General features: G+C 38.1%; 1 protein-coding gene across 6 annotated transcripts in view; it reads right to left on the reverse strand.

The window, feature by feature from the left end:
* Trpm6 (transient receptor potential cation channel subfamily M member 6) overlaps positions 1 to 23,428 on the reverse strand; it is a 150,298-nt gene that overhangs the window by 64,327 nt on the left and 62,543 nt on the right. For all 6 annotated transcript variants that reach the window (XR_007105008.1, XR_007105006.1, XR_007105007.1 and 3 more), the window contains exons 16-23: positions 22,032 to 22,312; positions 20,082 to 20,310; positions 17,563 to 17,715; positions 11,441 to 11,587; positions 7,442 to 7,570; positions 5,645 to 5,896; positions 3,828 to 4,002; positions 3,522 to 3,636 (exon numbers count right to left, since the gene is read on the reverse strand). Coding sequence is in view for 3 of the 6 variants with exons in the window: in XM_047525125.1 (XP_047381081.1) it covers positions 3,522 to 3,636; positions 3,828 to 4,002; positions 5,645 to 5,896; positions 7,442 to 7,570; positions 11,441 to 11,587; positions 17,563 to 17,715; positions 20,082 to 20,310; positions 22,032 to 22,312 (1,481 nt within the window). In the remaining 3 variants the exon portion in view is untranslated. The remainder of the gene's footprint in view (positions 1 to 3,521; positions 3,637 to 3,827; positions 4,003 to 5,644; positions 5,897 to 7,441; positions 7,571 to 11,440; positions 11,588 to 17,562; positions 17,716 to 20,081; positions 20,311 to 22,031; positions 22,313 to 23,428) is intronic.

Raw genomic sequence — 23,428 nt, forward strand, 5'->3', positions numbered from 1 at the left:
GAAGCTACCCTTGAAAAGCGCCTCCCACCGCAGGGGGCCGGGCTGCTTGGGTAAGTCTCTGGCTGCCCTGTCCTGGTCCCTGAAGCCGCTTGCAGGCAGGAGTACGCCACGCTGGCTCCAGGACTTGGAGCTTGTTCTGATCAGAAAGGCTCTCACTAGGGGGCCTGCTCCGAGAACCTGGATAAGCTGGCTGTGTGGGCGGGGCCCACCGCCGGAGTGCGCAGGGCTGCCTGTGGATGACTCTAGCTGCCCTGCCCGGCTCCGATAAGCCACCTCTATCTGGCCTGCCACCCGGGCCGAGCTTTACCCAGTGGGCAGACTCACCCGTGGCTCTATTTTAGTCCGAGTCTCTCAATGCCTCCCCTTCTTAACTCCTGGATTCTGGAGCGACTTGGGATGCAGTCCCCCTCTAGTCCGCCATCTTGGATCGCCCCGTGGAAAGAGCCTGCGGCCGGAGTGGGCAGAGCCGCCTGAAGAAATCTCTTCAGGTACTTTTTAATTATTGCTATTATTGTCTTATTATTGTCTTAAAGGGCCCCTGGACAAGTAGTCAGATCTGGGATCACTCAGCTTGTTTGGTCCTCAGCATGTTCATCTCTAAAATTAGAAGATGGGACCACGTGAGGATTTCTCAGCTTCCCTTTTGACACGCAACATGTTTGAGAAACAAAAATCTCACATCCTTTTTTAATATTACTTGAGATATCAAAAATAGCCATAACCCACCATTTGACCTAGCTATCGGCGCACTCCTTGGTTTATACCCAAAGGACTTAAAATCAGCATACTACAGTGATGCAGCCACATCAATGTTCATACCTGCTCAATTCACAATAGCTAGGTTGTGGAACCAACTTACATGCCCTTCAATTGACAAATGGATAAAGAAACTGTGGGATATATATATATATATATATATATACACAAAGGAATATTATTCAGCCATAAAGAAGAATAAAATTATGGTATTTGCTGGTAAATGGATGAAGTTGGAAAATATCATGCTACGTGAAATAGGCCAAGCCCAAAAAACCAAAGGCTGAATGTTTTCTCTGATAAGTGCATGACAGTATATAGTGATGGTGGGTGGCAGGGGGAAGAGAAGAATGAAGGAACTTTGGATGGTGTAGAGGAAAAAGGAGTGGGAGGGATGGGGGATGGAAAAACAGTAGAATGAAACAGTATTACCCTATATATATGTATTATTACATGAATGGCATGAATATACATTGTGTACAACCATAGATATGAAAAGTTGTACCCCATTTGTGTACAATGAATCAACAATGTGTCTGTAAAAATTAAAAAAATTTTAATAAAATTTTTTTAAAAATCCATAATATGCCTAAATATCAATAAACATTATATAGTCCTAAAACAGCCAGGCTAAGAGAGATGACAGTTAACATCTAGTCTTATAACAAGTAGGAAGATATGTCCTCTGTACACAGGTGCAAAAACACAACAGGCATTTTGGGGAGATACGATTTATTTTGCCTACCTTGAGCCTCTAATTTCTCTACTTTTTTACTTAGATTCCATGAACCAATTTTCTTTTTTTCTTTCTTCAGTAAGATAACCAGTGAATAAAATACTCAGCACAATGCCTGGCCTATAAAAGGCATTTAGAAAACACCAGCCTCTTTCCAATGCTTTACTAGTTTGCTTTCATTGGTTAAACATCTATGATGCAAGCAGACACTCTTTTCTGTGTTTGGGATAAATTCATGAGCAAAAATTCTTCTTCTTGTGGAGTAGAGGAACTGAATAACAGAATAACATGATGAATAAATAAAACATAGACCATATTATATCTATACTGTATGTGAGCATTAAAAAAAGAAGAAGGGGCACAAGAAATGCCAAGGATATGGAAAAGTAGAGAGAGCTGAACTCCAAACTGTGATGCTTAAATTAGGCCTAGAAGGACATGAGGGAAGGAGCCACGTGGATATCTGATGGAGGAGCACTCCAAAGGGAACATGAGTGTAAATTCATCTGTGTTGTTCGAAAAACTGAGACCAGCCCGTATGGTTGGAGAGTGTAATGGTTTGGGTATGAGGTGCTCTCCCTGTGGCCCCTTTTCCTTTATCTCTCTGCCTCCTGGCCATCATGGACAGAACAACTTTCTTCCTCCACACCCTTCCGCCATCATGTCCTGCCTCACCATGGGCCCAGAGCTATGCAGTCAGCCCACCATGGACTGAACCTCTGGATAAGCCGAAATAAACTTTCCTTCCTTTAAGTTGTTCTAGTCCCAGGGGCAAAAAAAAAAAAAAGAAAAAAAAAAAAACCTGACTAAAAATAGAAATAAGTTAAAGGAAAGTAGGGTAAAGGATGATTTGAAAAGACAGGGAAGCCAAATCACACGGGGTTATATGGGTCATTGTAGGAATTTTGATTTTTGCTCAGAGGGAAATTGGAAGCCACTCAAGGTTCTGGAGCAGAGGAGTGACTTCATCTGACATATGTTTTTAAGGGGTTTTAACTGGGCTACTATATTGAGAACAGAAGAGAAGAAGGGCTGTAGACAGAAGCAGAAAATTAAATGAGGAGGCACTATGGTAAGAGCAGGGTAGCAAGAGGTGGTCAGACAGGCAGAGGCTGACTCAACATGAGTTTCTAACAGTTTCCAGATACAAATACATTAAGAATGACTCCCACAGGTTTCTGAACAGTTGAAAAGATGGTGTTTCAAAAGAAACTCGTGTTCTTCCCCCCATATTTGCAATAGACTAGAAGTAGAGTAAGTATACATGGAGAAAGAGGAAAAATCAAGAGTTCGAACCTTTTAAACTTAAAATAAAACTACTACACTTCTGACCAATGATGGAAGTGGATGGTTGGATCTACCTGACTGGAGTGTAAGGAGAACTGGACTTGAGATACAAAGTGAAATGTGTCAAAATACACAGGGGTCTGTGGTTGTGGCTCAGTGGTAGAGTGCTTGCCTAGCATGTGTGAGGCACTGGGTTCAATTCTCAGCACCACATATAAATAAATGAATAAAATAAAGGTCTATCAACATCTAAAGCATATTTCTTAAAAAAAAGATAAACAGGAACCAAACAAGATCATAAATAAATAAAATAAATATAAAGGATAAGCATAGTCTAGCCCAAGACACAAAGGTAATCCATAAAAATGGAGATGTAGATGAAATGGAAAGAGAGAATGAGATATTCTGAGAACCACGTGTAGAAAGTGCATCAAGAACTCCTTAGTCCATGCTCAACTCCATAAATTGTTGTTCTTGCATGAACCTGACTCTGTTCAATGACAACTCGAGGTCTCTTCCCAGGCTCTTTCATCAAACTTTCTCTCTACTCATTATTCATTGCCTCCCATGCTCTGCTTCCTTCCTAACAGGAGTTTCATGCCCATGCTTTAAAATCATAGTAAATAAAACATGAAACACAAAAACAGAGGTTACATTCTCAACATACATGTAAACCTACTTAACATGCCAGCTCCCAGCTTATACCTAAATAAAACAACTATATCTAATTAAAATCACCTACTTGAAGAAGGCAATCAACAGGTTCACCATGATGATGTATTGCACGAAGAGGTAGACAGCTTGCAGGAACGGAGTAAGAAAAGCACCGGGAGGGCAGGATGGCTGACTTGAACAAACTACAAAGAGAATGTGAATGAGCAAGAGAAAGATAATCAATCACAGTCCCCAGACCCTCCCCAGACACTGAGCAGAATGCTACAAACTTTATGTACATCTAAGATTCAGATGAGTAGTCTCCAGATTATTTTTTTAACTGAGTTATCTATGAAGGTTCAGTTTCTGCATGTTGGCCAAATCCCATATGTACCATCTATCTCTGAAGCGTAGACTTCTCCGTACATCATCCAGTATGGCTCAAATACAACGTCCCGTGCAAGGCTCCAAGACGGAGGCTCCTTTGGTGAAAGGATGGCTTTGCGCGCCACTCCAAAGCTCAGCAAGACGATGGCCATCATGATGACAATGTAAAACATGTTTGCTGCCTGCAAAATAGCACAGCTCAACCGGAATTTGACCATGGATTGAAAATTAAAAACAAATCAAACACTAGCAGCCATCATAACTACAGTTAGCAATAACATTGTCTAGTCATAAACTAAAATGCCCTACTCCATAAACTGCTGGATTTTCTTTGGCATATTATTTTCTTTTTTCTGCACAGTATGTGTTTCAGGTCAAAGTGATCTATGGACCCACACAAATGTGATTAGAGAACACATGCTTCTTTTTTTAAACTAATAAAATGTGAGCAGCTTTTAATTAATATCCAACCTTTGGGGTTTTTGTTTTGTTTTGTTTTATTTCGTTTTGTGGTGCTGGAGATTTAACCTAGGGGGACTTTACCACTGAACTACATTCCCAGCCCTTTTTATTTTTTTTATTTTGAAACAGGACCTTACTAAGCTGCCCAGGCTGGACTCAAACTTGTAACACTCCTGCCTCTAGACTCAGTAACTGGCATTACAGGCATGCACTGCTGTCTCTGTCTGCTTTTGTTGTTGTTGTCCTAATTAGTTATGCATGACAGTAGTTACACGTGACATTTTGACACATCATACATAAATAGTCCCCAATATTTTTATCTCATTACTATTAAGCTAGGGCCATGCGACCCATTCTAGCCAATGGGTTTTGGAGTGAGACCTGGTTCCCTTCCTGTCCAGGTCCATAAAGTCATTAGACTCTCTAGCCCCATCATTCTCTGCCATGGAAAACTTAGGAGCCACAAATGACTAGGGCACAAAATGAAGGGGTTCTGTACCTCCCGAGTCACTCACTGCACAGAGACCCATAACTTTGTGCTAAGTCACTGAGATACACTAGTTCCTTCATACAGTCCATTAAATACCAATGTCACCAAGACTAGAGAAAAAAATGTAACGTAAGAAAAATCTGTCTCTAGAGTCCTGCAGGTTCTCCCTTTTATATCACCTTCCTGTGCTTCAGCACTACTCCCACTCTCCAGAACATGCCCCTTCCCCATCAGTGAGTGTTCTAGAAGGAAAAAACAATAATGATGGTCTTAGGTACTTGCCAAAAGTCAAATGGAGCAGGCTGACACAACTATACAGCAAGCTCAGATGGCAGACGGGAGCCAGGTGGACCACTTTAGGATCCTGGCTCCCCTACACATGCCCTTGAGTTTACTTAACCTCCATTTCCCTCTATGTAAAATGTGACTAATAATGCTACTTGTCTCATAAAGTTGTTATGAAGACTAAAAACTTCATATACACAAGGTACTGAGTATAGTGTGTGGCCATAGTAAGCCCTATATTTGAGTGTAGTAAGGGTGAGTGATAAAAGACTAAATTAACACTTTAGCAGAAAATATTTTTGGTGGTAGACTTACACCATGGAATTACTGTGCCCAGAGACTAAGTTGACTCAATTCCATATTATCTGCTAAACCAAAGGACTATCTGGATCAATGAATGACTCAGTATGTCACCCAAGGACATTTGCTATAAATATGAGTTTGGGGTTATCAAGAAAACAGTGATAAAATTATCTGTCTGTACTTCTAGGAATAATTCCAAAAGTTAAACTATTCTATATGAACCATGAAATTAGGTAGAACCATTCATAACGAACACTTACATATAAAAACCAGACTGTACCCACCATTTTTGCAATCATGGTCACATATGGACCTGCATGTTGATTCACAGCAAAGAAGTCCATGAGCCGTGAGAACCAGAATATGATGTCTATGCAGTAGATTAGTCTTCCCGCTGTGTGAAAAGGAGGGCTACCCCACCGAAGGCCAAAGCCAACTGAAAACAGGCCAATGGCCACAGTTTCCATTAAGTTCCAGTACTCATTAATCCATACCTTCACCTTTTGAGTAATCTTCCCAGGTTCTGAAATACAGATCTGAAGAAGAAAGAGAGGGAAATTTTTTAAAATGGAGCACAGGGGTGGGGATGCAGCTCATTAGCAGAGTGCTCAACTAGTGTGCACAAAGTCCTGGGTTCAATCTTTTTTTGTACCGCTCCACCTCACATCACGCAGGAATTCGAGACTAACATTATTCTAGGCAATAAATTATTTAAACAAGGCCCTGGGTTCAAATCTCCAGCACCACAAAAAAAAATTCTATAAATATATTTTAATGCCTATTAATTAAAATTAATTAAAAATTAAATTAACATTAATGTGTAGCACTAGCACTAGATAGTTATTTGAAACTCCCCTAGAAATTTTTTTAAAGAGGAAAAAAAGTACTTTTTCTAGATTTCATTAATCCAAAACTAAGATGAGAAGCACCAAGACAATTTAAAACTCAATTTTGCAATGAATCCATATCACTATGATTCCATTCCATGAGATCAACAGAATGCAGAGAATACTGGATTTAAACCAAGAAATCTAGTCCTACCCTGCTATTTAGTGAGTTGATAACAAACTAGTAGGAATGTGATGTTGGAGCTCACTATTGTAAGCAATCACCCTTGAAATACTTCACAGACAAACTGAAATGTAAAATAGCAAACATGTTCTCCCTGAAGCATAAAAAATTCAAATGTTTCTATACTGAATTATTTTCTGTAATCTTCGAACACCACATAAGTAACTAGTTGGCATTGTAGGTATAATTACTAAGAATACATAGTATTATTATACAAATTATGGTATTATAATTATTAATATTATAATCAATAATATATTATTATATATTATAGTATAATTATACATATTAAAGCATTATTATTACTTAGTATTTAATGTTGCTCAAATGGTAATAGGACAAAATAAATGTATGTAAGTGCCCAGACATGGAAATACATATACCTTGACATCTAAAACAGTCTTAAGTTATAACTATTTGTGATTGTAGCTATAACTGCACTAAAAAATATTCATTTTTAAGTGACTCAATGAAAACTAGAAATGAAAATTTGAATTTTTTTTGTTTGTTTCTTAGACTACTTGCTCCAGAGGGATTTTCAACTTCAGTTTTCAAAGGTGTTTAGTAGGAACTTTCAAATGCCATAAATGAATTCCTTATATATTCTGCAACTTCAGCATTTACGTGCCGCTGTCACGTAAAACTGATAACATGTAGATAATGCTAGGCTATAAAAAAATCAATCCCACAAAAAATATGCACTTCGAGGAAATCAAATAGTTGGAGGGTTAATAACACCTAGATGCATCACCTATCGTTCTAGGACTTGTAAACTCACTAAGCCGTCTGCTTCAGAGATAACTGCTTCCAAAGTCCAGCAACCAGCAGAAAGTATTTGACAAGGATGAAGGGTTGAAATCAGGAATTTTCCCCCAATGAACTTCTTGGAGCATGCACATCAATATCAAAATTTTCTCTCTCCCACCCTCCACACGTCCATTTGCATCACCAGACCTGAGAACGCCTCTCCCAGAGGTAGGCAAGAGGACAAATGCAGAAGAAGAACTCACCTCCCTGACTTTCTCAATAGCATTGGTGAAGATGTAAATGATAACAAGCCACTCTTGCACGCTGGGTTGGGGCTGCATCTCCACCAACACAGTGTAAGTGAACAGCATGAGGAATGCCAGATATGCCATCTGTAAGGGGACACACATTCCCTGGGTATGAGCGCCAGCAATCATGGAGGATGCCAATCAGACACACAGAGAGCCCAGAAGACACACAGCCATGAATTTCAACATGATAACACAAAACTGCAAAAACTGGGAGAGGGGCACCTTCTGACTATTGATGAACTAATATCAAGGAAATCACAAGAATCTGTGGTTTTCTAGTCTAGGATTTGGTGGCAGAAGTGAAAATCCCTGCTCTCGGATGCATGGAAGGAGATACTGTCTCCTTCTGTTGATTCTGCACTATAATTTCCCGGACCCCACACATTCCAATGTGGATACTAGCAGGCTAAATGCAAGCCAGAGAAGAATCTTCATGCCTCTCCTTCGATTTAAACATTGAGGGCATGTCTGCCAAGCATGCCCAATGAGCAATGTCAGTGGATGTGTGTCTTCAGATACAATGGATTGTGACATTTACTACCACTGGGAGTATTAATTTATGTTGATTAAAATATTGTGGTAGATAGAAAAGTTTTGCTCACTGTGATCCCTGGTAACTACAGACTGTGGCTTGTCAGCATTCAGAACTGTGCCTGAACATGGTAGACATTAAATCAACCTAGATTTCTAATCTCTTCAATGAATTAAAACATAATAAACACACGCATAAATATACATAGTGAGTAATACCTTTGTAATTGTATCTAGTATTCTTATCTTCTTAAGATTTATTCCCAGAAGCAGATTAGCTGTGCACACACGTTGAGACTGAGACAAATATTAATAAATTATCTACCAGAAAGGCTTAACCAATTTACACTGTCCCCCAACAAGAGATGAATCATGCAGCTATTTAAACAGCTTTGGAGAGAAGACACAGCACTTGCTGACCAATACTTACTTTTAAAAATCCTAAATCCACAGAGAGAAAAATGTCTGTGTTCATTCTCACAAGAAACATTATTTTAACTTGATCCTTATTTCTCATGCCTTTTTGAACTCTAAGTTGGTAAATCTGGTTTTTTAAGTCTAGTTCTGCATGGGTAACACAGGAAATGGCTTAAAACATTTCTGACTACACTAAAATGATATTATTTATAGGAGGTGGCATTTGGGAGTAGCCACAATAGGTTTAGTTGCCTGTGAGTTAAGGAGCTATAGGAGAGAAGCATGTAAGAAAGTTAGGGTAAAGTTAATTAATTCTATACTTCTCTTGTCTATGTCTCAACGTCTACTCAGATGACTCTTTGGGGACATAAGTGGAATGAATTTATTCTACTAAAGCAGTCATTTTTGACATTTTTATCATTGGTTTCATGGTAACCAGAAAATTAATTCCTTAATTTTTACTCTAAGATATACCTTAATATTTTCATCCATTCGCCTACACTTTTTTATCATTCATACTTTATCATTTTATATGATTTAATATAATTAATATTATTATATATAATTTAATATATGTCATTTATCATTAATATACAGAAATAGTATCCTCCACTCAACCTGCAAGCTTTTGGAGGGCAGTGACTATGTTCGACAGTCTGTTTTCCAGCTAGTACTGAGTTTTAGAAAGAGCAGGAAGCTTTCAGTTAACTGTAATTGAATGGCCTGGACCTTACATAAGTCACCTTCAGCCATAACGCGTTTTTTCTAACATGTAGGTATGACTATATAAATGTGACAGATTTACAAACAAAAAGACAACAAATGTATCCAACAAATAGATACTGAGCTTGAACTCAATATATTGAGCACAAGTTCCTCTAATTGAGAACAGGTGAGGTTCCTATCAGCTATTTTAAGTACATTTGCTCATTAGCCTAGAGCAACAATTTACAAGACTGCAAGTATCGCGTCCCCTGCCCGCAGAGAAACACGAAACCGGATCAGGGCAAGTTCTTTATTTTCCGCAGTCTGCTTCTTCTGGCTGGCCAGCAGCCGCGGGCCGCTCTTGCAAGCGCCTTACATTACATACAACAACCAATCAGCTTATAGATCACGAGGGGAAAGCATGGACAGTAATGGAGCACAATAGTGTGGATATAGCAATCATGCAGTGTCCACGAGGACCCATGACCAATCACATTAACTTCCTCAAAATACGCCACTTGTTGGCAGAGAGTATTAGTCTGCTGGAGGTACCTGGTTTTGTTCTCAGCACTTCCTTGGCACCTTGCCAGGCGCCATCTTGGCCACGCCGAAGGGCTGGGGGTCCGCGGCACCCCGACATGCAAGCAACTGAAGTATTTACCTCTAGACGAAACAAGGCTGCACTAAAACTCTCTAGGCATTGATGGTCTTGCTTTTGACTCTTTTTTGTTTCTTTCCAATATGAAAAATGTGATCCAAAAAATGTTTACATTTTTGCTTTTACATTTTGCAAGATGCTGCTTCAGTACAGCACACACAGCAGAGTCCAGCAATGTGGAGCCAAGACTACAACAATGGAGCACACTGCTGGCACCATCTGTTATGGTGGGCAGTTCTGGAAGGCTGTGATCTGCTCAGCTTTCCTCCACTCTCTAAAAGCTCCCAAGGCTGGAAATTTCTAAGGAAAGAAACACGCAAATATTTAGAGTCTTTGGGGATTAACTCCTTTCTCAATAATGTGATTATGGTTAAAATACTCTCAAGTGCCTGTCGAGGCGGCCCATGCCTGTAATCCCAGTGGCTCGGGAGGCCAAGACAAGAGAATCAAGTTCAAAACCAGCCTAAGCAATTTAGCAAGACCCTAAGCAAGACCCTGTATCAAAATAAAATATATATATATATATTTTTTTTAACACTGTATTTTATTTATTTATTTTTTTTATTTATTTTTTTACGTTTACATAGGGTAATGATGTTTCTTTTTTTTCCCTTCCCCCCACCCCTCCCACCCTTTTCCCTTTATACAGTCCTTCTTTCCTTCATTCTTACCGCTCTCCTTAGCCTAACTCTAAACCTAAAAGGGGATGGGGATGTGGTTTGGTGGTAAAGTGCCCCTTGGTTCACTCTCTGGTACAAAAAAAAACAAAAACAAAAACAAAAAGAACTCAGTTTCTCAAATAGTTTGTTGCATATTAATAAAATTGGTGAAACCATATCCTTTGAAGTGAGATTTGATTTTGTAGAAACAGATAAACATCAGAGTTACACATTTATTCAATAAGTATATGAAATGTGTGGTTGGCCAAGTACGTATTGTGAAATATGACACATTTAGATAAATATCCTTTAATAATTATACTTCAAATGTTTTAGGAATACAAAACATTGGCCATGAACATTTTAAGTATAACTAAGCATTAAAAAAGTAAATGCTACTAAAAGTGTGAAAAGCATTGAGTGCATTTAAAGTACAGTTCATACTTGCTCTGAATCTCTACTACCCAACATAAAGTCAATATTTGAAGACACAATTCAGATTCTAAACTTTTTATTATCCTTCCTACATTTATCATCCCATGCTACTGACGACAAAAACAAACACTAGCATTTTTGTCTATTTCAGACAAAGAATTATTACTAATATTGATAGCATTCCTTCAAAGAAAAACTTGATTCAACTGCTGATTTTTCTTGTCCCACATGGGAAAAGAATCCACTTAATTCTACAGACTGCTGTTAATCTTATTGTTTCCCAAAACTCCAAATGCTGAGTTCTGTCTTATGCTCTCAGTTTTCTAAGAGAGAAGAATATGTGGGTTCTCAAATTCCCAAACTCCACTCCGGCTTCCCTGACCCTGCTCCAGTCCTCTTTGCTATCTCCTTTGTCCAGCCTCTCCCTTCTTTCCCTGCATTTCTACCTTTTTTTAAATCCCAAGTCAGAAAATCAGAAATGTCAGCGTTAATTTCATGAACTCCTAATGTCATTAATACTACTTATATTGCTGTAGCGAGACCAACCGTGTAAAACCAAAATTTCACAATGGGAGCGCTGTAGAACTCATAGACTTTCCTAGTCCAAGGAAGGCTTCTGGGCCCATTTGTTAAATCGAAGTGCTGATTTTCATCCACTTTCTCATCAGGGCCCCTCTCCAAATCACAGTCTTTCTGTAAAATAAATAAACAATTTTCAGGGTGTAGTTCAGTGGCAGAGCTCAGTCTTTGCTTCTATGAGACCTTGAGTTCAACCCTCAGCACTTCCACCAAAAGTTATTATTATTTTTTATTATTTTTTTTTATTTTTTACAGACTGTATTTTGATTCATTGTACACAAATGGGGTACATTATTTCATTTCTATGGTTGTACACAATGTAGATTCATACCATTCGCGCAATCATACGTATACATAGGGTAATGATGTCTGTCTCATTCCACCATCTTTCATAACCCCCTCCCTCTCATTTCCTTCTACATAATCTAAAGTTCCTCCATTCTTCTCTCACTCCCTCTGAAAATTAATAATAATAATAATAATAATAATAAATCATTTTTATAAGCAGCTTAACTCAAATATTGACAGGTATGGACATCCACAACATCACAAATGATATATTGCAAATGAATGGGGCACCCACCCTCCAAATTATAGTCTTAGCCTTAAAGGGAGAGAAAACCGCATATATTGCATAAATCTTTGACCAGGTAAGGGACATAGAATATTTCTAAAATGCAAGCTGAATATCTAGTAATCAAACCCAAAGTAAGAATAATTCTAAGAATTTAAAAGTGGTCCCTGTTCCTGTTCTGATTAATCTCCTTTAGCAGTAATTTTGGAACTTAATTATATTCATAAGATCCCTGTGAAAGCAATAACATGTTACATTTACTTCCTTAATACAAAAGGACAAAATGGACATGAATCAATAACGCCTCCTCTCCAGGTCATGGGAAGTCAGCCACAGTGTTCATTTAGGATTCTGACCTCTGCCAGCTTTTCATGTGTTTATAGTTGAGGAGTTCTTAGCCTGGAGTTCACGATTACTGCCTGCTCAGGAGTTCCTGGGACACTCTGCAACTATATGCAGGTATTGGTGTTGTATGTGCATATATTTTAGGAAAAGAATTAAACCTTATCAGCTTCTTAAAAGTTATATGTCAGTCCAAAGGCAGTAACCCTTGCAGGTGATGAGCATGAGATCCTGTGTGGCAGAACAGGGTCACCTGAGTGAGACCACACCCATGCCCACAGAGATCAGGCTTTTGAAAAAGGAAACATGATAAATGAAATGAAAACAAACACCTGTGATTTATGAAGGAGAACACAGAGGTAGTAAGAGAAGCCAGAGAGCTGTACCCTACTTTATTTCTATAGGACTTTAATTTTCACTTGAAAGTGCATTCATTTCATGATTTTAAAGTAATATTAAAAAGAAAGGAATATTCTCCGCTACTTCTCACCCAAACCCATTCCTTCAACCTAGTCACAGAAGTTCCTTCTGTAGGTCTAACCCGCAAGGTTAGCAAGATTTTTCAAGCCCAGAAATGAATCAAATTTTGTTTGAATTGTTTATATAACAGCAGAAATGCAATTTTCAAGGCCTTGGGCATCCAGATGGGTTATCTTTAGTGCCTGTTTGATTGTTCCACTTCCTTTACTTTGTGTAGTGGAATTGAGGTTGTGACTCAGAGATGTGGGAACTGACCCAGTTACTAACAGGCTAGAACAAGCCTCGAGTTAAAATGGCTGAAAACCAATTAGTAAAGTCATCATTGACTGAGATTTTAATGACAGCAATACCACCTCAGAAAGACCCCAGAAATCAGTTTAAGTAATGACCTTTCTATCCAATGACTTTTCTTATTTTTTCTACAAGTGTTTCATTAGGCCTGAATTACTGTTGACAATTTGGAATGGACTATAAAGTATATAGTCCATTGAGCCTATCTCTGAATTGTCAAAAACAAATGTCATCATAAAGACAATCTGGGAATATAAATTCAGGTTCATGACTTTTGTTTTTTCTTTAGAAGAAGGCAAAGACAAAAGTATTTTGCTTAGTTAACTTTCATTCCATTCAAATCTCTCTGTCTCTCTGTCTCTCTCTCTCTCTTTCTCTCTCTCTCTCTCTCTCTCTGTCTCTCTGCTGCCCTCCTTCCCTCTGTTCCTCTCCTTCACTCTCTTTCTTTCTGATACCAGCAACAACATAAAATTACAGCCATAACAATCAACTCTGAGGCTGGTAGATTATTTAACTTGTTTAATTTTTTTCAATTGTTGCTTGTCAACCTAAGATTGAGTTCATCTCTCCCCTTCCAAACCTGCTCCATTTCATTCATTCCGTGTCCCTTTTAAGATGGTCTTGTGTACCCACCAACTCTCAATCACTTTTGCCATCTCCCTTTCACCCATTCCCCATGTTCAACTGACTCTTCATTAAAATCTGTCATTTCCTCTCCAAGTCTATTGCTATTGACCCTGGCTAATGCTCTTATTACTTCTTTTTTTTTTTTTTGCGTTGCTGGTGATTTGAACCCAGGGCCTTGTGCTTGCAAGGCAAACACTCTACCAACTGAGCTATCTCCCCAGCCTGCTCTTATTACTTCTCACCAGAGTGTTCTCCTGACCCAGGCCCTCCTTGCCTTCAGCCTATCTTCATGCTAAAGCATCCTATGCACTGGAGGCAGCATAATTTTCCTACTGGTCATACACATTCACTGGTTCTCCAATGATTAAAATGGAATTCACAGAGTAGAGCAAGGAGATCAGGGAGGAGGATAGAGCAGAGGGAAAGGGAAAGTACTGGGGAATCAGAGTGACCAAATCATTTTATGTGCATGTATGAATATGCACAATGAATGCCACTATCATGCATAATTACAACATGTATAACAAAGATACAACTCTTTACTTCACAGGGCATACAAGAGTCTCCACAATCTAATCTCAACCTACTGTTCTAGCCATGCCTACAGATCTTCCCTGTTGACCCATATCCTCCATAACAAACAATGACATTTGTAAACTTTGTCAGTGCCTGATTATTTCCTGCCTCCGTGTCCCTTCCTGTTGTCTTCCTTTCCACTGAAATGCTCTTTTCCCTTTCCACATCCTCCAGTCTCAACTCAAACACCACATCCATCACAAAGCTATCACCAACCTCTAACCCTCACCAACTGGCCCCTACTTGAGAAGAATCATCTTCCACTGGTAAAACCACTCTACCTCTTCCTGTAATTCATTCCTAAGGCAGTCCATGCCAACCAAATTCCTGCTTTTTAGAGACTGGCAACTAGGAAAACTTATATTTCTCTGGGCAGTCATTTTGCCCATTCAAATTTCAATGAGGAGATTAATAAAGCCTCACAAAGCAAATGCGGTATTTGATTCTATACAGTTTCAGCACAAGAATAATGGCTTTCCTTCTTCTATTACCAGCATATTCTCATTATAATTATATTTATTACTATAAAGGCACTCTAAAAGAGCTTCTATATTTTGCCTGCCTCCAGTTTTCTCCCACAATACATAATGCAAATTATATTCCTCAATTAATCCATCATATTGACTGATTAGGGTTATGAAATCTTATATATCCCAAAAAAGTGTTGCTCTCACCCTTACACAGCAAAATTCTAAAACCTAGTCAGTTAATCAATAATTGTTGCATAAGTAAAATTCAAAAGATTAAAGAAAACTTGTTCCTGTAAGTCATTTATAATACACATGTATGAAACACATTTTAAATAAATTATTTAAATTTAATAATGGTGAGGCATCATGGACTTTCTGTCTTATGATAAATCCAAAGGGGCAGAGGCCACATCTGCTTCAATTAATGGCAATGTCCATCAGAACCTTCTATCTTGTCTGGCATTTGGAAGGTGGCCATTAAATATTCATTGACAATAAATTGATGTGGTCAAATTCAAACCAACTTGGTAAGCAATTGCCAAAAGAGGACTACTATATTACCAAAATGCAATTTTTCAGGAAATTGTGAAATTAACAGTATTTTTTAATGTTGAGAGTACACTTAATTCCTATTCAACAGAGTAATTCTAAGTCTTCCCTTTAATGATGACTGTTTAGTGGAATGCTCTAGCTACCTATGATGCCTTAAGTGTTTTCAAGTTCATCCTATGAAATCTGAGAGTCAAAAGTGAAGTTATATCCACTTGCAAAGTACTATTTGCTACAACCTGTAAGTAACTGCCAACAGAATTCCATATTGCTTTGTAGATATATAGATGAAAGAAAAATTGCTCTCTTCATTGTTGGCTTCAATAACTGAATTAAACTTAATGTAAACAATTAAATAGGCATAAAGCCAAACTGAATACTTCTGTATGAGGATGGTATTTTTATTTATTTATTTATTTATTTATTTATTTATTTATTGGTACTGGGGATTGAACCCAGGGGTGCATTACCACCGAGACACATCCCCAGCTCTTTCTATTTTTTATCTTGAGACAGGATCTCCCCAAGTTGCTTAGGTCCTTGCTAAGTTGCTGAGGCTGGCTTTGAACTTGCTATCCTCCTGCTCAGGCTCCTGAGCCACTGGGATTACAGGTGTGCTTGGCAGTATTCTGTTTCTAAAGTAGTGAAGTCAAAACCGCATTTATTCTCATGTTAAATTTTTTTTGAAATATTCCAAACTTAATAAAGGTATCATCTGGCTGGTACAATCACAAATGTGATGACTTTGACTAGCTCAGGGTTGTGAGAGATGACTTCTCACATATTCTTCAGAGGTTGAAATGTACCTGGTCTCTTAGATTCTAAGAACTCTGGATAGAATTAATGGGAAGGAAGGAAAGGAGGGAGGGAGGAAATAGGGGAAGAGGAAGAGAGAGAAGAAGGGAAGTGGGAAGGAAGTGAGAGGAACACACAAATGATAGCAATGGTTAAAATAGTTAACAACCAATCTGGCAGAGGCATTAACCAATCAGAATGGATACTCAACCAAACACAGAAGATGCTGATCATAAACACTAATTACAATTAATTTTCAGGTAGCATTTACTGAATGAACTTTTAAATATTCTAATAAATACATCATAAATGCAAAAGTACACCAGATAGGATTCTAAAGATACTTCCTTCAAGTTTAAGTACCTAAGAAGAGGTTTACTCCACCTCACAGTAAATGACAATTTTATAAGAAATGACTCAAGTGGAAGCATTGTAAGTAAAGAACATATCAGAGCATGCTGGAAAATCTGCAGTTAAGAGGGGTTGTGGCCAAAGAAGTTCCAGTTCCCCAGACAGACTACACATGTGGAACTCACAACTCTCCTCAGTTCCTGGATGTAACATATGGAAAGATATGTGGAATGGAACTGTGAAGATTGGCACAAGTTCTAAATACACATCTTTAGAAACAAGGATTTTAGGGACATGAGGCATTCCTCATTGTTGCTTTAGAATCGTGGTTTTCTTTTTTTTTTTTTTTTTTTTTTTGGTACCGAGGATTGAACTCAGGGGCACTCCACCACTGAGCCACATCCCCAGCCCTATTTAGATACAGGGTCTCACTGAGTTGTTTAGCACCTCCCTTTTGCTGAGGTTGACTTTGAACTCTCAATCCTTCTGTCTCAGACTCCTGAGCAACTGGATCACAGGCGTGTGCCACCATGCCCAGCATACTGAATAAATTTATTATATTAGCTACAAAGGAAAATGAAAATTTAGACACGTGTTAAGTATATAAATTCCTTGATTTTTGACTTCAAATTATAAAAGGAGTATTTTGCTAAATACTCCATTGTTAATTAGGCTTTTCATACAGGTTATGCTTTTTTTTTGTTTTTTTGTTTTGTTTTGTTTTGTTTTTTGCGGTGTTGGGGATCGAACCCAGGGCCTCGTGTATGCAAGGCAAGCACTCTACCGACTGAGCTATCTCCCCAACCCCCATACATGTTATACTTGACCATAATATAATAAATTAAGATTAGGCAGAAGAGAAACACATGCTTGACTAATGAGTCAGTGACATTTTGGAATAATGTATAACCCTAGGGCACATCACTGGCAACAGAAATTTTGTTTACCAAATTACTATATAAATAAACATTGTGGGTATATATATTTATGTACAGTCAACACCATAAAAGCTAAATTTACTATATCGCACTAACCATACAAGCACTTTCTTTGCTACTGATGGGGTTCTGTTCACCATAATACCACGTAAACTGGAAGTCCTGGGACTGGGGAACATGCGACATCTCAGCTTTGCTTTTAAATTCCAGCGTCAAAATGGTGGGTGGTAAAAGAATGCTTATGATGATCTGCCAAAGAAAACAAATAAAATAAGTAGGAAGGGATACACAAGATGCATGTAGTATTCAGATAACAAAACTAAGAATTTAATTGCCTATAAAATATCAGGTTCATTCCCAATTCAATTTATATCTCTATTCTATTCATATTTTTTGACTCAGCAATTTCATTTCTACAAGTGTCTCCCTTGGAAATACTCAAGAGTACAAGCATATGTTGATAAGGATGTTCACTGTAGGGTTATTTGCAAAAGCACGAAACTTATGACAAGCTAAATGTTCATCTGTACATTTACAGCCAGTGTGGAACAACCTAAAAGTGAAATAATACACAATCACTGAAAGACAAATGCAATGTTGAAAAGTTATCCAGGCAATATTGTTAAGTGACAAAACAACCCAAATCGTAGAACAGTGAATGCACTGATCCAATTTTTGTAAAAAAAAAAAAAAATTTAACTTTAAATGTACATTCATAGACATATATGCATTCTAAAGTTTAGAAATATGTAGTATACCATACTAAATAGTATACTATGCCAGGAGAAGCTGGGCAGGGCAGTGAGAAGTATTATTTTTCAATGAGTACATTGCTTTAATAATTTTTTTAATCTGTTAAGTATGTATTACCATACAAAACATTAAAATTTATTCATATTATAAAAATTAAGAATATAAAAATACCAGGTCAGATCTATCTCCCATCCTACACAAATACTTTGTCTGCCAGTAAGACCCAAGGAAGGTACAGAAACTGACATCCTCAATTCTTTCATTATATTGCTATCATTTATTAATTAATAGTTTTTTCATTTTTTTAATTATTTCAATTTTTTAAAATTATTTCCCAATTATTTTTAAACTGTGTGCCTGTGCATGCCTGTAATCTCAACTACTTAGGAGACTGAGACAGAAGGATTTCAAATTCAAGGTCAGCCTAGGCAACTTAATGAGACATTGTCTCAAAACAAAACGGAAAGGGCTGAGGATGTGGGTCAGTAGTAGAACACTTACCTAGCATGCACAAGGTCCTGGGTTCCATCCCCAGCACCACAAAAAAAAAAAAAAAAAAAAAGAACAAGAATTTTTATGTCCAACTTATATGGCCTTCCAGGTAAAGCATTTAAGAGACTTACTAAATGCTCTAAAAATCAACTCGCTAAATCCTACTCCCTGTTTTAAGCTAAAATTAAGACTCAGTGAAATTAAGCCTAGGATTTAGTGACCAAAAATAAAATTAAACCTGTCCATGATTAAATAAACTGAAGTCATATTCTTGCCAACATTCATTTTTTTATCATGCTGAAATGATTTTTTTTCTTTTGCAGTGCTGGGATGGAATCCAGGGCCTCACACATGCTAAACAAGTACTCTATCACTGAGCTACATTCCCAGCCCCTGCTGAAATGAACTTTCATTGTTTTGTATTAGTATGATTTACTGTAAGACTCTCTGGTATTAGGGGAAGAGTTCCATGGTGCCTAGCACGGGTGCAGCACTAAGTTTGATCCTCAGCACCACATAGAAAATAAATAAATACAGGTCAAATTCTTTATGTGTGTGTGTGTGTGTGTGTGTGTGTGTGTATGTGCAGTCTTATGTAGCTCTTAATATTCATGTTTTATCTCCTTCTATTCAGTTTTAGAAGCACATTCTTGAGGTTAACCACAACCTAAAACTGTAAGCTTAGGTTCCATGTCAAAGGTTAAATGTCCTTATCAGTTAATTAACTCTACTCTTGGTAATTTAAGATGAGGGAGGAGCAAAGAATTTGGAGATGGTTAGTGGTGAGAAACAAGTTTGAGGGCAGCTTTACGAAACAGCCAATGTGCCCTAAAACAGCACATCGGATGAGAATTACCACAGATACTGCTAGTTTTATTTAGCTTACTATGAGTGTTTTGTTTTGCTTCTTGTTTTGTATTGTTTTGTTGTTGTTTTGGCATTGGGATTAAACTCGGGGTCTCATGCATGCTGAGTGTATACTCCACCAATGAGCTACACCCCCAGCCTCTGTTAATATTCTTAAACTAAGAAAAATTTCCCTGAAAAGTCTCCTTTACTTCTGTCAGGATTCTCTCAGGCAGTGCCATGTAATAAGAACATCTTGCAGGTTTCTATCTGCTTAACTTCTCCCCTCCTTCACATGGTTTGTCTTTGTACCGGAGAGGTACAATCCCCCCATTTTTGAAAAATAACTGTGGCAATGGCAAACAAAGTAGTTTTTGGAGATGCCCCTGGGAAAAGATGCCTTTCTGTGAGAAGATATTAACTGATTCTCCTCTGGGTATCTTTCAGGAACAAGTGAAATAATGGAGCTGGAGAATAGGGACCTTCACACTGAACCAACACTGAACTCTGGCAAGTCAATGTACCTTCAGCCAAGAGTTTTTCCTCATTTTCAGGCGCCCCATCCACATGTCTGTCAGCAGCATTTGGGTACAGGAATGTGAAACAAAGGGACACAGCCCTCCAGACACGGCCAGTTTCAGGCAGGTAGAATTGCTCCAGTTCTTGAGTTCATAGGTCAGCAGCTTCATGGCCATTCGCTCGTTCTGCTTGAAGGCCTTCTCCAGCACATCCAGGGCCAGTTGGCCAAACTGCCTGTAAGGACACGGTGGTGAAGAGAGAACACAAAGACAGGTGAGAGCTCCAGAAATGTTCTGAAAGATTGAATATGAGACTCGAAAAGCACCGGTCAATTAGGCTTTTTTTAAGAAACATTAAAAATCTCAGTCTACAAAAATTAAAGGGATGGCTGCTTAGGAAGGAAAGAGATTGTTCTCCTTTTCATGAAGGAACAAAACTCAGGAGTTCACACAGTAGCAAAATGGAATTTAGTTTACACCTGAATTATTTGCAGGGAGGAACCAGTACATACCATGCAACAGCTACAGACTGCTTGGTTTGGGACTCCTGATAAGACCTAATAGGGAACTGCTTGACAGAAAATACTCTTCAAAACTGAAATAGCATCTAAGGAATGTTGTGGAACCACTTTTCTTCTTTCTTTCTTTTTTATATTTTAAAAAATACCTAGATGACTTTAAAAGCTAGACCTATAGACATCATCAAAAAATTCTCCAGGAAGATGTTTTCTCTGAAAAAGACTGTCATCCTCTGGAATTTTAAATCATAATTATAAATTAGTTCCCATTATCTTTAGGCTTCCCTTCTTAATACCACAACACTTCAGTAATCAAAACATCAAAAACATTCCTAACTTTGCTATCTTCTACCATTACTCTCTGTTGTTGTTTTTTTAACACAATGCATTTATTTGTTTTCCCAACCTGAGAGATACTTAAGGTTACAAACAAGTCTTAATTTAACTTAACATCAAAGGGTTTGAGATTTGGGAGGGATTTTCAACATCATTCATTTCAAAATCATTAACTATAGATGGAAAGCTAAAGCCTAGAAATATGGTCAAGTGACTTGTCCAGTTAGTATACAGCTGGACTTAGGACCTAGCTCTCCTGATCTGAAGTTCTCTTCTCTTTCCTATATCCCACAAAGATCCTTAAAATCCCTGCAGACCCTTAAACAGGCGAATCCATGAAATGTACCATATGATGGTTAATGTTAGGTGTCAACATATCAGGATTAAGGAATACCTAGAAAACCGATAAAGCAGTATTTAGGGTGTCTGTGAGAGTTTCCAGAGGAGCTCAATATGTTAGTCTGAATGGATGAGGGAGATCCATCCTCCATAGAAAACCGATAAAGCAGTATTTAGTGTGTCTGTGAGAGTGTTTCCAGAGGAGCTCAATATATTAGTCTGAATGGATGAGGGAGATCCATCCTCATTGTTGGTGGGCACTACCCAATCTGCCCGGGAGGACAAATACAGAAAGCAAGTAGGTCTCTTTCCCTGAGGCCTGGGACAAGCCTGTCTCCTGCCTTGGACAACAGAAGTCCAGGCCTTCCAGCCTTTGAGATCCAGGACTTACATGGGATGGGGAACCCTCCCCAGTTTCACAGACTTTCAACCTGGAACTCAGAGTACTGCCAGTGGCTTCCCTGGTTCTGAAGGCTTTGAACTTGAACTGAGTTATGCTACCTGCATCCATGGGTCTCCAGCCTATGGATAACCTGTTCTGGAACTTCTCAGCCACCATAATCACATGAAACAATTCTCTAATAAATCCCCTCTCATGTATCTACCTACATATCCTGCTGGTTCTGCCTCTCTGTAGTACCCTGACTAATACACATGACACTAAATCTGTTTGTCTTACGAGTTCTAAGGTGAGGGAGATGAAAGTGTCTAACCATTCTAAGAACTGTCCGTGTTTAGTATGAAGTGAAGAGATAACTCCTACTTTGAGTAATTTTTCAACTCTTCTGAGGCATCGTCCACCATGTTGCTCTCCTTAGCTTCATGGGCCATTGCTCGGTAGAGTATACAAGCAATCACTGCCTTAACTGTGGCTTCCTCTCCGTGCTGCCAGAAAAACATGGCCATCTTCTGCCTTTTCATGAGCACAGCCCAAACCAGCAGGTCATTGTAGGGATAAGTAAAGCCAGTAGACTCAGGGTCATCTGATAGGTTTTGTCTTTCTTTTGACTTCTTCCTTGATTTATGAGGGACTCCAGACTTTTCCTGTTGGAAAGCAAAACAGGATTGCATTTCCAAATACTAGGACGATGTTTTACCTAATATAATACAGAAAGTATCTTAGAGATATTTTTTAAATCACTTATAAAAAGTCATGGAATATTGATAGGATTTTATAAACCAGCAAGAAAAATTTAAACATTCTATGGTGATCTATTCTCATTGTATTTAAGGTATCCAGAATAACTAAGTTGAGATACTTTAAATTCACATGGTATAACTACTTTGGGCTATACCCAGTAACTATATGACAACTTTTGATTTCTCAAGTAAGTGTGTTGAAATAACATATTGTAAATATGAATATTATTTTAAATCTCTAACCTCGCTTTGTCAAATAGATTAATTATTTTCCCCTTAGATGGCTGCCACTAGTGTTCCAAACATGCAACAAAAGAGATTGGTTTTTTTATTCCCTCTATTCTAATTATATTTCTCTATAGATAATAATAGATAATAATGAAATAGTATTCTCTCCCTGGTGAGGTCACTCTTCATAGCTCATCTCAGATGCCACTCAGATGTCACTTTGTATGTCTTTATTTCATTGTCCCTCATACTGTACTACCGTATTACTTGGAAAAAGATGGGACCATTTCTGAGTCATCTTCATATATGTCCCTAGCCATCTGCCTCCCAAATTTAAAATAGTGCTCAGCACTATTTTAAACATTATTAGGGACCATAGCAAAGAATTATAATCTCTTTTCTCTTTCCATAAGTAAAGGGAAACATTATTAGGGACCATAGCAAAGAATTATAATCTCTTTTCTCTTTCCATAAGTAAAGGGAAACATTATTAGGGACCATAGCAAAGAATTATAATCTCTTAAATTACTTAAATACAGTAAAGGGAATCTGTATTCATTAACGATGGTCAAGGATAACCAAATATCTTTTCATCCCAGGAGTCTTGGAAAGCAAATCTTTCTCCCAACATGGCAAATATTTCCATGCAAATGCCTAAGCAAAATCATTATCCCCAGAGGAAAACGGGATTAAGGAAGTAAGAAGCAAAGGGAAATATTAAGGCTGTTGTGTACGTGTGGGCACACACACACACACACACACACACACACACACACACATGCAATTATCATG

This window comes from Sciurus carolinensis, chromosome 14, assembly GCF_902686445.1.
Source record: "Sciurus carolinensis chromosome 14, mSciCar1.2, whole genome shotgun sequence".
Classification (NCBI taxonomy): Eukaryota; Metazoa; Chordata; class Mammalia; order Rodentia; family Sciuridae; genus Sciurus; species Sciurus carolinensis.